Genomic DNA, 13,192 nt, shown 5'->3' with positions numbered 1-13,192 from the left:
ATCAGTAAAGACAGGTTATTAGGACGTTTCAGTGACCTCCACACCTGGTGCTGAAACCGATGCGTTTGAAAGAGCTGCGGAAATTATGCATAACTTTCCCAAGAATCTACTGGCGTTGGGTTTTTTTGTTTGTTTTTTTTGTTTTTTTTTTATGGCGGCACGGTTTAAAAAAAATCGTATTGTTGACACACAACGTTATGTTAGTTTCACGTGTACTACGTCGTGATTCAGCTTCTCTGTACGTTTTGCTGTGCTCACCACGGGTGCAGCCAACCATCTGTCACCGTAAGACATTACTATAGTACCGTGACTGTGTCCCTTGTGTTATACTCTTGATCCCCGTGACTTACTCATTCCATAGCTGGAAGCCTGTACCTCCTGCCCCCCTTCGCCCATTCCCGCCCCCACCCCACTGAACTCCAGAACCACAGTCGTGGAAAGCCCCTGATGCTGCTAATGGTATCTGTAGAGAACCCCTTCAGCCTTGTGCGGTATCTGTACGCGTGCTGGGAGAGACGGAAGGGCCACCGCAGTTGTACGGTAGTTGCCTGGGGTGGGGTAAGGTGTAAGGCTTCAGTGGAAAAAGTTGTATCATAATACATTCCTAATGTAATCTTGCTGCCGTGCTGTGTCACCAACAGCTCAAAAAATAATAATAAATAAAAACTGCCGGGGTGGGGGCAAAAGGAGGTGACAGACAGGCAGACGCAGCAGTGATTGAGAAAAATGAAGACGTTTTTCTCCTGATGCTGTGTGTCCCTGGTGGCCCTCAGGCTGTTCTGTGGCCATGGTCACTGTGGCTGACAGGGCAGCCAGCATCTCGATGTGCCAGTGAGAAAGACGAGAGTCCCGGAGTGGTCTTGAATGGCACTTAAAGGTGTCGCACACCTCACGGAGTGAGAGCACGGTCCCACAGAGTGCAGAGGGGTCCGAAGTACAGGCGGGGGGTTGTCTGAGTAGGGGAGACCCAGTGCTAATTGGGGAGCGGCCCTGCTCACTGCCTCCCCGGCCAACATTTAAAAACTGGGGGACTTGACATCAGAAGTTTGGATTTCCGCCTCTTTTAAGAGTCAAAGCTCTTGAAAGCTTTGACAATACTGGGCCCGTGTGTTCACTGAGGAGCAACTTGGGCTGCCTTTAGATAGGGTGTGTTTTGCCTGGTGACTCACTCTGTGTATCACTCGCACGGTCTGGGTGGACCAAGAATCTGTGATTACTGGTGTGGAACCTTGAAGACCACATTGTGTTTTCACACCTGATAACCTTTTCATTTTGACCTCTTGACAATCATGTGAGGTTTGGCAGATCTGACTTCTTTTTCTAGATGGAATTTTTAATCTAGTGTAAGATCATATGGCTGGAAAAGTGGTTCAGTATTTGAAAATAGGACTTCAAAGTCTAGAAATTTCCCTACTGAAACACTCCTTTCTTTCTCTTCTTTGTCTTTCCCTTGAGAATCCATCCTGGCCTATAACTAACTCAGTTGAATCAATGGTATAATGAAGCTTGTGTCCAGATTGTCTTGTAAGCCAGCATTTTTTTTTTTTTTTCCCGATGACTAGCTATGCCCTTAGTTTTTTACAGAATGAAATAATTCTGCACGGAATGTCATGATGGTACTGAATAAATTATGAATTGCACGTTGCAGCTTTCTCTGTTATTAAAAAAAAAAAGGCAGTATCAAATGCGCTTCCTCTTGGTGGATCAGTTGCATTATTTCTCTATATGAAGAGTATATTTGTTCTGGTCGCTTCCAGGAAGCTATAGTTGTTAAATAAAAATTTGGCAGACTCTGGAGAGAGAACCCTGCAGGCAGGCTAGGAGTTGACAGGTGAAGGTCTAAAGGGACCCTTCACATCCCTCGGGGATTGTTACACATATGTAGCCTTCTCAGACTTGAGATGAGAAAGGAGAATGCTAACGCACCCAGAGCATAGTAGATAACGTTATTCCTCATGGAGTTCCTGTGGACAAGATCATCTTCCTGGAAATGAAAAGTAAGAGGGCACAGTGACACTAAGTCCTTCTTGAGGAGTCTGTTAACAAAATCAGTGAAAGTTACTCTCCTTCATAAAACTCAGGTGTACTTATGTTTTTGTTCTGTTGTCTTGAACTTAATTTTGTGAAATGGAAGAGTTTAGTATCTTGTCTGCTTTCTCCCTTTTAGATTCGACTTCAAGAAATGTAAACTGCTCTATGAAAGCTTTTCCAACCAAACCAAGTCCATTAACTTGGTTTCCCATTCCATGATGGCTTTTGACACCCGCTATGCCGGGCAGAAGGCCAGTCCTGGCGTGACAAACGTATTCAGCTGTATTTTTCAGCCTTCCAGGAACAGCAGCACTACCCAAGGATCCATTCAGATGGAGCTGCATTACAGGTAATGGATCCAGACCCTGACTCTGCATTTCTTTATCAAGAAACTTTCTTTTGTGGCCGGTGGGCCAAGGCTCTGTCAGCTGTAGAACATCACAGGACTGAGGAGTCACTGAAAAGATAAATAGAGAATGGCTCACCAGTGCCACTCACAGTGTATTAACGTAGTATTCCTACCACATTGCAGTTGCATTTATTGGCCAAAAGATGTCTCTGTTGCCTTAAAAAAAGTTTAGAATTAGACCAGAGTCTTAAAATCAACCTCCCTGTAGACTGTTCTAATATGTAAAGTGAATTGAGGCAGGAAGAAATGACTCTTGTTTAAGGGGAAAGAAGACGTTTGGTCTATAGAAATTATAGGAAGGAAGGTGGTTTTGACTTGCATTATAGATTTATCTACACACATCTTGCTAACCCACTTCTCCATTTAAAAGGGTGTTAGCCTCTTTGGACTAGATTATGTTTCTCTTCCTGGTATTATGCTAGGAAGTGGTGTGTGTGTAATGAGTGTATGTTTTGGAATCGTGCAGATCTGGGCTCAAAACCTTGATCTGCCACCTTCTAGCTATGTGTCCTAGGACGAGTTCAGCTACTTTGACCTACAGTTTTCTTCTCTGTAAGATAGAAGAGGATGACTACCCACCTCACATGGTGGAGGCAGTAATTCTGTAAGTAAGTAATTCTGACCTGTTGCTTGGCACAGATGGTAGCTCTTATTATTATTACTGATGTAGCTGGTGTTATTTATGATACACTACTGTAAGGTTTTAGGGCTAAGTGAGGATAGGCCTGAAAACTGTGAAAAATTAGATTTGATCTAAAATCCTCCATCGCTTCTTGGCCTTTTGGCTAAGATCAAGTGTATTACCAGATATGCTGTAAATACAAACTAGTGAATAAGAAGGCTGGGGAAAACTTCATGGAAAAAAAAAGATCAAGATTATTCTTGTATTCATATCTTGAATGTACTTGATATTTCAGTATGCTGCACAGTGAGTTCTCAGGGTTGAGATTTCTTTTAGGGAGAGGTTGTGGTCACTCTCCATATGCATTTAGGAAGTCTAGCAAAGTAGACCTTTTCCTGAACTTTTTGGATGTTCAGAAATGAGAGTGCTCATTGCCTCTTACTGAGCCCTTCCAGGAGCCAGGCATTCTCCCTACTTTTATACTTAAATCCTCCTGGCAAGTCTGCAAAGTGGGTGACTTCTGTCCAATTTTATCGCTGCAGCAGTAGAAGCTAGGAGGGCATTGAGTACCTCTCCAAGGTCGCACAGTGGATGAGTGAAGTGGTCAGGACTCGCACCAGGGCCTTTGATCTTAGCGCCCACGTCCCTTCAGACAGTCCTCAGGTGTGGCCACTGCGTGTCTCATGATCTGGCTGACTGCAGTCGGATGCTAGGCTGGCTGTGGTTTGTGGTTCTTTTGTTTGAAGATGTTTATCTGAGCAGGAGGCTTCCAAATATTTGGTCCTTCTGCAGAAACAATTTCTTTCTGGGTTTGCTATATTATTATTGATCTAGCTTCCTAATCTATCAGCTAGTTGTCTCACTGATCACATTTTTAATATACAAGGAGCCTTGAAATATTACCCTGTTTATATACTGGAGGTGTGTAATTTCTTGGAGCCAAATGGTAAAGTCTTACCTTAGCTCTTGTGAACAGAAATACCATTGTGAGTGAGAGGGGGTTAACATGTTCTCTTGATAGGAACTTTTGAACGCTTTCTGTGTCTCAAGAAGAATTGCTCTTCTGTTGGGATTTTGTGTGTCAAATATAAATCACTTCACAGTGTTTAAAGGCTTGAAATATTTTCCAGAAAAGGGTATCAGACATACTTTGACTTTTCAGTTAGTGCATAACTCTGACGATCTATGTTCAAAATGGGGTGGAAAAATTTTACTGAGGGCAACATTTTTTCTCTAATACAAAAGAGTAAAGTGTTTCTGTGAAAAATGCTGTGTCTGTATGAGGGAGACATGCATCACTGTGCCCTTTCTCTAGAGGCAGTGAGCCAGGTTTAGGAGAAACAAGAGACTAGAGAAGCCAGACTTAAAAACATCTCAGAATCAGCTTTTGCTGAATAGGAACCCCTTTGAGGGGAGGTAACCAGGTACGGGTAGTAGCTGGAGCCCCAGAGTCACTTTTGGGCTCATAGAACAAAGTTCAACCCAGAAAACCATATAAAGGTGTCCTGAGCCCACTTTCCTTCTGTCCTACCCATTTCTGCCCTCTCATATTCTAGTGGGGCCATACCAGGGTTTGAGATGAGGCTTGGGGTCCTCCTTGGGCTTTTACCTCAAATAGAGAATTTGGGGTAATAGGGCCTACAAAACCAGTATTGTCTTTCTCCTTCCGCCAACTCCACTTCCGGGGTGCTTGGGGTTATGCCCACATATAAATGTCATCTTATTTGTCCTCCTCAAGCTAAAGATCTGCGCTCTCTGGTCAGATCCAGCTGGAGAATTAGTACTAGTATGTACATTTGATGTTTGTAAAGAAGTGATCCCCCAAACATCAAAGAAAGGGTGCCTCACTGATCTTGAAATAGCCTATAGGGAAAGCATCTAACATTCACCAAACACACACCTGTTATCTTTTACAGTGTTCATATTTCTCATTTTGTAAGTGAGGAAATAGTCTCAGAGAAGGTAGGCGACTTATCCAAGGTAACACAACTTGTAAGTGACTGGATTTGAGCCTGTGATCTTTCTACTGCACCAGGATTTCTCAGCTTCGGCACTGTTGACATTTTAGGTTAGATACTTCCTTGCTGGGGGGCTGTCCTGTCCGTTGCGGGATGTTTAGTAGCATCCCTGGCCTCTGCTCACTAGATGCCCATAACAAACCATGCCCCCACCCCGTGTTGTGACAAGCACAGATGTCTCCAGACACTGCCAGAAGTCTCCTGGGGGACAAAATCACTCCTGGTTGAGAACTGCTGGATGACACTATACTGCTTTCTTACAGCATAAAAATGTGATTAGCTTTTGAAAACGCACACTGAATATCTTATTAAACCAATGTTTAGAGTTTATTGATACCCAGAGTGGTCAATTTAAAAAAATCCTGGAAAAACACCTACCCATGCTGAGTAGTATACTTGCAAGTTAATAAAATACATTTCTCTTTTCCTGTTTTTTTTTTTTTTTTTTTAATCTTTTTCCTTGCAGATCTACGAAGGATTCATCCTGTTTTACGGTAGTTCTCAACAATCTGCGCGTGTTCCTCATATTTGACTGGCTGCTGCTAGTCCATGATTTTCTTCACACTCCCAGCGATATTAAGAAACAGACTAATGTTACTCCTTCTCGCCACCGTAACTCTAGCAGTGAATCTGCTGTAGTCCCCAAAACTGTGAAAAGTGGAGTAGTTACCAAGCGGTCTTCTCTTCCTGTGTCTACTGAAAGGCACCTGGAGGTCAAGGTCAATGTAACAGGTGAGCATATGTAGGTGTGAGTCACTGATTCTCAGTATGCATGTTAGGCTCAATATGTATCTTCTAGGATGATTTTTCTATCACCTCTGTATTTTGATGTGAGCACTTACACATTTGCATACAGACCAAGAGACCAACAGGTGTCGAAATTCTTGACCTCCATTTTCTGGTGTAAACTGCTGGCTCACATTCAGGCTGCAGGGTTCTGGGCCCTCTGCTCGGCCTGTCCATGGCACATGCCCAGCTTGAGTACTGCCTGGCCAGTGGTGTTTTCCCCAAGTGTTAAATCTGGCTTCAATTTTCCGTTTGATCTTCAGTGCTCTAACAGATGTGCCTTACTGAGTTTAGGCAAATCTGATGTGTGAAAATCTGTGTAAAGATAAATAAGTGAGGGGATCGTTATTTTCTTTACAAAAAGAATATGTTCCTTTACAAACAGATTTACTGTGGTTTTTGTTAACTAGCGAACTCTCCTAGTAGATCTGTATGTATTTGTGTGTCTGTTGTGTTTGTGATGTAGCCCAACAACTGCTCAGTGGTTTGGAAGAAACTGGCCAGCGCAGTGCGCTTTAAATGGATTTAGTTTCAAAAGTTCAGTCTAAACATGGATTTTGATGAAAATGAAAAGTAAATTTGCCATGTACAAACGAGTAGAAAACTGCATTTAGTAATTTCTAAAAAATCTACGTTAAATTAGTATATGTTCTTTATAAACAACTTGAACAGCTATGTAGATGATGTGCTTTCCACTGCCTGACCAGCATTAGGACGTGTATCTATTTCTGGGATTTTAAAACAGGTCATTGCTTGGAGAAGGGATGATTTCCTGGGCTTCTGAAGTATCTCATAGTCCTCCCAGGAGACTTAGCTTAAAAATACATTCTAAAGATTTTTTTTTTTAATTTATTCATTTGAGAGAGAGAGAGAGAGCAAGCCAGAGCACAAGTGGGGGGGGTGAGGGGGGCAGGAGGGGCAAAGGGCAAGGGAGAAGGAGACTCACTGCTGAGCGGGGAGCCTGACATGGGGCTCGATCCCAGGACCCTGAGATCATGACCTGAGCCAAAGGCAGACGCTTAGCCGACTGAGCCACCCAGGCACCCCTTAAAAATACATTCTAAAGAGAGAAAAGAAACTGCATCCCTGTCTTTTCTGCCTGTGCTGTACTCTTTTGGCTCAGCTGGGCCTGGCCAGATACAGAGAATTTGTTCAGGGTGGCAGTGAAGCAGAGTGTCGACAACCATCCTGGAGAACAAGTCTTGTTGGCTAACGTGTTGTATGTTGTGTGTTGTTCCCCACCCCCCCACCCCCCCGGTGTAAATGCATTGCCTAGTTTGCAACAGCGTGGTGCTTTCCAGCTTCCCAGCTTTGGCTTGGTTGATAATACTGTCCTTTCCAGGCACGGAGTTTGTGGTGGTTGAAGATGTGTCCTGCTTCGATACCAATGCCATTATTCTCAAAGGCACCACTGTGCTCACCTATAAGCCACGATTTGTCGATCGCCCCTTTTCAGGGAGTTTGTTTGGCATTGAGGTAAGAAGTCTATGTGTCGATAAAAAATGAAATGTTTGGCTTAAGAGGAAGCATTTCGAAGAGAATTTTACCTCCTCAGCTTTCATTAGGGGGAATAATTGATGGAGTCAGTGAACTCTGGCCCCCCCTCTTCGTTTTGTCCTCAAATCTGCCAGGTTATCCTTATATGTGAAATCAGTCCTCCAGTGTCAGGCTGTAAATATGCCGAGAGACTGGACCTCTTGCTCTTACATCATCCCTTGACAAGTTTGGCGAGACTCTTCTAGTCCCTAGTACTCTGTCAGGCCCTTCCCCTGCCCTCAGCATCTACGGGTCTAGTCCTGGGCAAATTAGTCAAGTTGGGGAAGTGGTCCTCATTTCCCCACGTCACCGTCCCTGCGTTGAGTTGTCTCTGTGAAGACCTAGGGCTTTGTGGTCTTGGCAACTTGTTTATAAAAGGTGTGAAGGATTTTATGTATAGTCCTTTTAGGAATATCTAATCTGTAAAAGGATATCTCTAAAAAAAAAAAAAAAAAGGTGGTAGGAAGGGAAAAATGAAGGGGGGGAAATTGGAGGGGGAGACGAACCGTGAGAGACTATGGACTCTGAGAAACAAACTGAGGGTTCTAGAGGGGAGGGGGGTGGGGGCATGGGCTAGGCTGGTGATGGGTGTTAAAGAGGGCACGTTCTGCATGGAGCACTGGGTGTTATACGCAAACAATGAATCATGGAACACTACATCAAAAACTAATGATGTAATGTATGGTGATTAACATAACATAATAAAATTTTAAAAAAAAGGATATCTCTAGAGAGGCATGCATAACCTAATGGAGTGAGTCTCTAATAGTGCTCTTGAGGCTCTAATTTAATCTCATGAAGGAGATACTTTGCATTGGAGTGGTCTTCGTAGCCTGAACATTACAGTATGCAATATTAAGTATAAACTGCTCTGTGTCTTTTATTTATTTATTTATTTATTTATTTATTTATTTATTTTTTAAAGATTTTATTTGAGAGAGAGAGCACATGAGAGGGGGGAGGGTCAGAGGGAGAAGCAGACTCCCTGCCGAGCAGGGAGCCCAATGCGGGACTCGATCCCAGGACTCCAGGATCATGACCTGAGCTGAAGGCAGTCACTTAACCAACTGAGCCACCCAGGCGCCCTGCTCTGTGTCTTTTAAAGTCAGGGGTTGTGGAGAGAGAAGGAGAAATGAGGCAGATTATTATTTCTCTCTAGTGTTCTTTTTTTTTTTTTTTAAAGATTTTATTTATTTATTTGACAGAGAGACACAGCGATAGAGGGAACACAAGCAGGGGGAGTGGGAGAGGGAGAAGCAGGCTTCCCGCCGAGCAGGGAGCCCGATGTGGGGCTCGATCCCAGGACCCCAGGATCACGACCTGAGCCGAAGGCAGACGCTTAACGACTGAGCCACCCAGACGCCCCTCTCTCTAGTGTTCTTAATCCAGTGATCTCTGCTAACGTTCCTCTTGTTATAATATTAGAATATTTGGTCCAGGTTACTCATCATTTCCTTTCCCTTTATGATTGAACTCTTCATGCCCTATTCTTCCCAGTGGTATTTCAGAGGTTGAATGAACAAAACTTATTTTCACTGTCAGCAGCATATGGACACTTTTTTTTCTCTCATCAGATATAGCTGAATAAAACCTGTAGAGATTTCACTTCTTGATTACTTGTTTCTCTCATGTAAAGAAACCTCAGTTTGAGAGGAAGGATTTACATGCTGGTGTGATGTGAGTTGATCATGAAATTGTAGTTCGTCTGCTTTCCAGGCCTCTCCAGTACCAGCTTTGAATGGAAAATGTTGGTGATTGATTAATGAACTGTCAGGTACAACTGAGTTTTGTGTAGCAGAAGGCCCTGAAGAAAAAAGGAAAATGAAACTTTTTTTGCTCTAAAGTCTTAGAAAAACTATATGGCAAAGTATTTGAGATTCCTGGAAATTCCTTTCAGTCTTGTTCCTCAGGCAGCACGATTGGATCTAAATTTTAAGACCACCCCCGCCCCCCACCGCCGCCCCGGTACATCATTGGGGGAGAATTTATAAAGGAAGCCAAATGAGTTGATTTTGAATATAGTAAAGGAGCTTGGTTTCACATGTTTTCCAACAGCACTAGGAAATGCCCCCAACCCCCCAAAAAAGGGGATGAAACAAGGGAGACCAACATGAATGCTTTCTTCTGTACTGTTCTTTTTTTTCTTTCCTTTTTTTTCAAATTTCTATTTAAATTCTAGTTAGTTAACATACAGTGTAATATTGGTTTCTGGAGTAGAATTCAGTGGTTCATCACTTACATACAACACCCAGTGCTCATCCTATCAAGTGCCCTCCTTAATGCCCATCCCCCATCTGGCCCCTCCCCACCCACCTCCCTCCGGCAACCCTCAGTTTGTTCTCTATCATTAAGAGTCTCTTATGGTTTGTTTCCCTCTCTCTCTCTTTTCCCCCCTCCCATATGTTCCTCTGTTTTGTTTTTAAAATTCCACATATGAGTCAGATCATATGGTATTTGTTTTTCTCTGACTGACTTATTTCACTTAACACAGTACATTCTAGCTCCATCCATGTCATTGCAAATCACCAGATTTCATTCTTTTTGAGGGTTGAGTAATATAGTCCACTATACACACACACACACACACACACACACACACACACACACCCATCTTTATCCATTCAGCAGTCAATGGACACTTGGGCTGTTTCCATAGTTCGGCTAGTGTTTTTTGTTTTTTGTTTTTTTTTAAGATTTATTTTAGAGAGAGAAAAAGTGAATGGGGGAGGGGCAGAGGGATAGGGAGAGAATCCTCAAGCAGACTCCATGCTGAGCATGGAGCCTGACTCGGGGCTTGATCCCAGGACCCAGAGACCATGACCTGAGCCAAAATCAAGAGTTGGCTGCCCAACTGATTGAGCCACTCAGGTGCCCCTGGCTATTGTTGATAATGCTGCTGTGAACACGTACCCCTTCGAATCTATGTTTTTATATCCTTTGGGCAAATACTTAGTAGTACAATTTCTGGATCATAGGGTAATTCTATTTTTAACTTTTTGAGGAACCTCCATACTTTCCCCAGAGCGGCTGCACCGGTTTGCATTCCCACCAGCAGTGTACGAGGGTCCCCTTTCTCTGCATCCTCACCAACACCTTTTGTTTGTTGTGTTGTTAATTTTAGCCATTCTGACAGGTGTGAGGTGGTATCTCATTGTGGTTTTTGATTTGTATTTCCCCCACGATGAGTGATGTTGAGCATATTTTCATGTGTCTGTTGACCACCTGGGTGTCTTCTTTGGAAAAATGTCCTCATATCTTCTGCCCATTTCTTAACTGGATTATTTGTTTTTTTGGGTGTTGAGTTTGATAAGTTCTTTATAGATTTTGGTCTTCTGTACTGTTCTTGAAGTACAAAGATAATTTGGTCCTAGAATGGGAGTCTTCTCTCCCTTCTCTCTCTCCATAAATATGTTTATTATTAAACTTTTTATTATAGAACATTTCAAACATATACAAGTAAACAGATTAATATAATGAGCCCCTATATACCTATCACCCAGCTTCAATAATTAATGTATTTATTTTCAATTATGAAAGTAATAATTATATTACATCAAACTGGGGGAGGGGAGGAGAAAATTACCAATCCCTTTGTCCGGAATCTCTGTTGACATTTTGATGTGTTTCTTTCCTTAAAGTCATGGTATAGTATTATTTTGATTGGGCTGCTTGTTCACATAGTCCATATTGTAACATTCCATGTGGTCTTTTTAATTGTCACTTTTAAATGATTGGGTTGCTCTGATTTTTTTTTTTATTAACTATTAAATAATGGTTCAGTGATTTTTTTTTTTTCTGTGTTTTGCATTATTTCCATTGGCTAGTTCCTAGAAAGAAGTAGGATTATTGAATCAAGGGATGTGAGATTTTTAGGCCTTTTGCCATGTGTCAGTGATCTGCCTTTTATAAGTTGGGGGGGAACCACTGCCCACACTCTTGGCCGTGGGCAAGAATGCCGGCCCCCCTCTTGACAGTATTTATTTCATCAGTTGTTATGGGTCTTTTGATAACACGGAGCTGATGGCTATCAAGATAGTGGTTTTTTTTCTGCTAATGTTTAGACTCTTCTAAATCAGACATTAATTCTTCCTATACTGCATTTCATTCTCTAGGTGTTTTCGTGCCGACTAGGGAATGAGCACGATACAGCTCTTTCAATTGTTGATCCAGTTCAAATTCAAGTGGAGCTGGTGGGGAATTCTTCTTACCAGAATAGTTCAGGATTGATGGATGCATTCAATAGTGAAGATTTCCCACCGATCTTAGAGGTAATGATGAAAAATCTATAGACACATCGATACACTCTCAAACACTGCCTGTGCCTGAACGTGACATACTTGCTCTGCTGAACTCAATATTTTTATCACTTAGGCAAATACAAAAGAAATATGACATTGTCTCTGTCCTAGAAAATCTTTCAGTCCTGTGGAGAATAAAAGACCCGTTCACTGTCTGGTATCATCTTGAAGTTCTGTGAAAGTTGACAGAAAGCAGAACGCAGCAGAGGGAGGAATCTGGTTTGTGGGTGGAAGCAAAGGTAGGGCGAGTCTGAGCAGAGGGACAGGATGTCAGTAGGCAGAGGAGGGTAGCAGCCCACATTAGGAAGAAGCTAAGTCAGGGGCGAAGGGGCCCAGCCGACACGAAGCAGAGGGAGGTCTCACCAGGACAAAGACGTGCATGTGGGAGCACAGAGGATGCAAGGTGAAGCTGGGGAAGGAAGGCGAAAGGACGTGGCGTTTTATTCCTTGGCCGAGGACGAACAATTAATCCATTGGAACCATGGTTTTTTAATCTTTAAAGACGGAATAAGTAGTCAACCAAGTAGCACCCCGAGACATTCCAGCAGTTACCCCAGTTTTAGGTGGTCCTGTGCTGGTGTCTGTATTGCTTACTGCCGGCCTCTGTGTTGTTCATGTCGGAGGGAGGCTGGATATGGGGAAATATTAGTGTGGCACTGGACTCATTTAAGGTGATGTTTGGAGAGAGAAGAGGTAACTTTTTGTTGAGTGGTCAGTTGGGTTCAGAGTTTTAAAAAAAAATTAAATTGATCAAAGCAAAATGGGTTCACAGAATGCTGCTAATAGGTGATCCAGAGCCGTTTTCTAATTCTCTTATTTGATGATTAATCTCCTTGTAAGGAAATCATCCGACTGAAATATTCATTGCTGTAGTAAATTTCCTAGCTTTTTATTTTTTATTTGGTGCAGTTTTGTAAACATCCGACCTCGTAGCAGAGATGTCTTACCTCATGGTCCTTGGTGCTTACTTTCAAGATCTTTCCAGTCTTCAAAATGAAAAATTAATATAGTGTCTGTGGGACTTCTAGAACTTGAGTTGGGAACTATACATACACGTGAGAGGTGTGGGCGTAAAAGCAAATGCAACTTGAAAAAACTGCCACCTTTTCAATTTTGTTAGATTCAGTTACAAGCCCTGGATATTAGACTCTCCTACAATGATGTTCAGCTGTTTCTTGCCATTGCAAAATCCATCCCAGAGCAAGCTAACGCTGCAGCGCCGGACCCAGTGGCCTTGGAGACCAGCTCCATTAGCAGTTACCTTTCCGGCACGTCTCGGGCTGGAGAGGAGATCAGAGAAGGGACAAGACATACCCTAGATCCTGTCTTGGGTAGGTGTTGAACTGTGAAACCCACTCAGTCTGCCTAATAGCTCCCCTTCTGGTTAACTGTTAAGATTGTCTTTTGCACAATTAAATTGTTCAGAGTATAAGTGTATGCCATTAAGTGTAATTATAAGTATGATGCTGTAATTAAAAAATTTTAAGAACAA

General features: G+C 42.6%; 1 protein-coding gene and 1 pseudogene across 7 annotated transcripts in view; both read left to right on the top strand.

Moving 5' to 3' along the window:
- VPS13D (vacuolar protein sorting 13 homolog D) overlaps positions 1 to 13,192 on the top strand; it is a 246,078-nt gene that overhangs the window by 68,485 nt on the left and 164,401 nt on the right. For all 7 annotated transcript variants that reach the window (XM_045898674.3, XM_045898673.3, XM_045898671.3 and 4 more), the window contains 5 exons: positions 2,168 to 2,380; positions 5,547 to 5,812; positions 7,209 to 7,342; positions 11,515 to 11,670; positions 12,821 to 13,031. In XM_045898674.3, coding sequence (XP_045754630.1) covers positions 2,168 to 2,380; positions 5,547 to 5,812; positions 7,209 to 7,342; positions 11,515 to 11,670; positions 12,821 to 13,031 — 980 coding nt within the window. The remainder of the gene's footprint in view (positions 1 to 2,167; positions 2,381 to 5,546; positions 5,813 to 7,208; positions 7,343 to 11,514; positions 11,671 to 12,820; positions 13,032 to 13,192) is intronic.
- Positions 3,206 to 3,420, top strand: LOC123860771 (U2 spliceosomal RNA; annotated as a pseudogene).

This window comes from Mirounga angustirostris, unplaced genomic scaffold (assembly GCF_029215605.1).
Source record: "Mirounga angustirostris isolate CCGP_5_RB_7025 unplaced genomic scaffold, mMirAng1.0.hap1 SCAF_4, whole genome shotgun sequence".
Lineage (NCBI taxonomy): Eukaryota > Metazoa > Chordata > Mammalia > Carnivora > Phocidae > Mirounga > Mirounga angustirostris.
The sequence above is the reverse complement of the archived record's forward strand: the minus strand, read 5'-3'. Positions and strand labels throughout refer to the sequence as shown.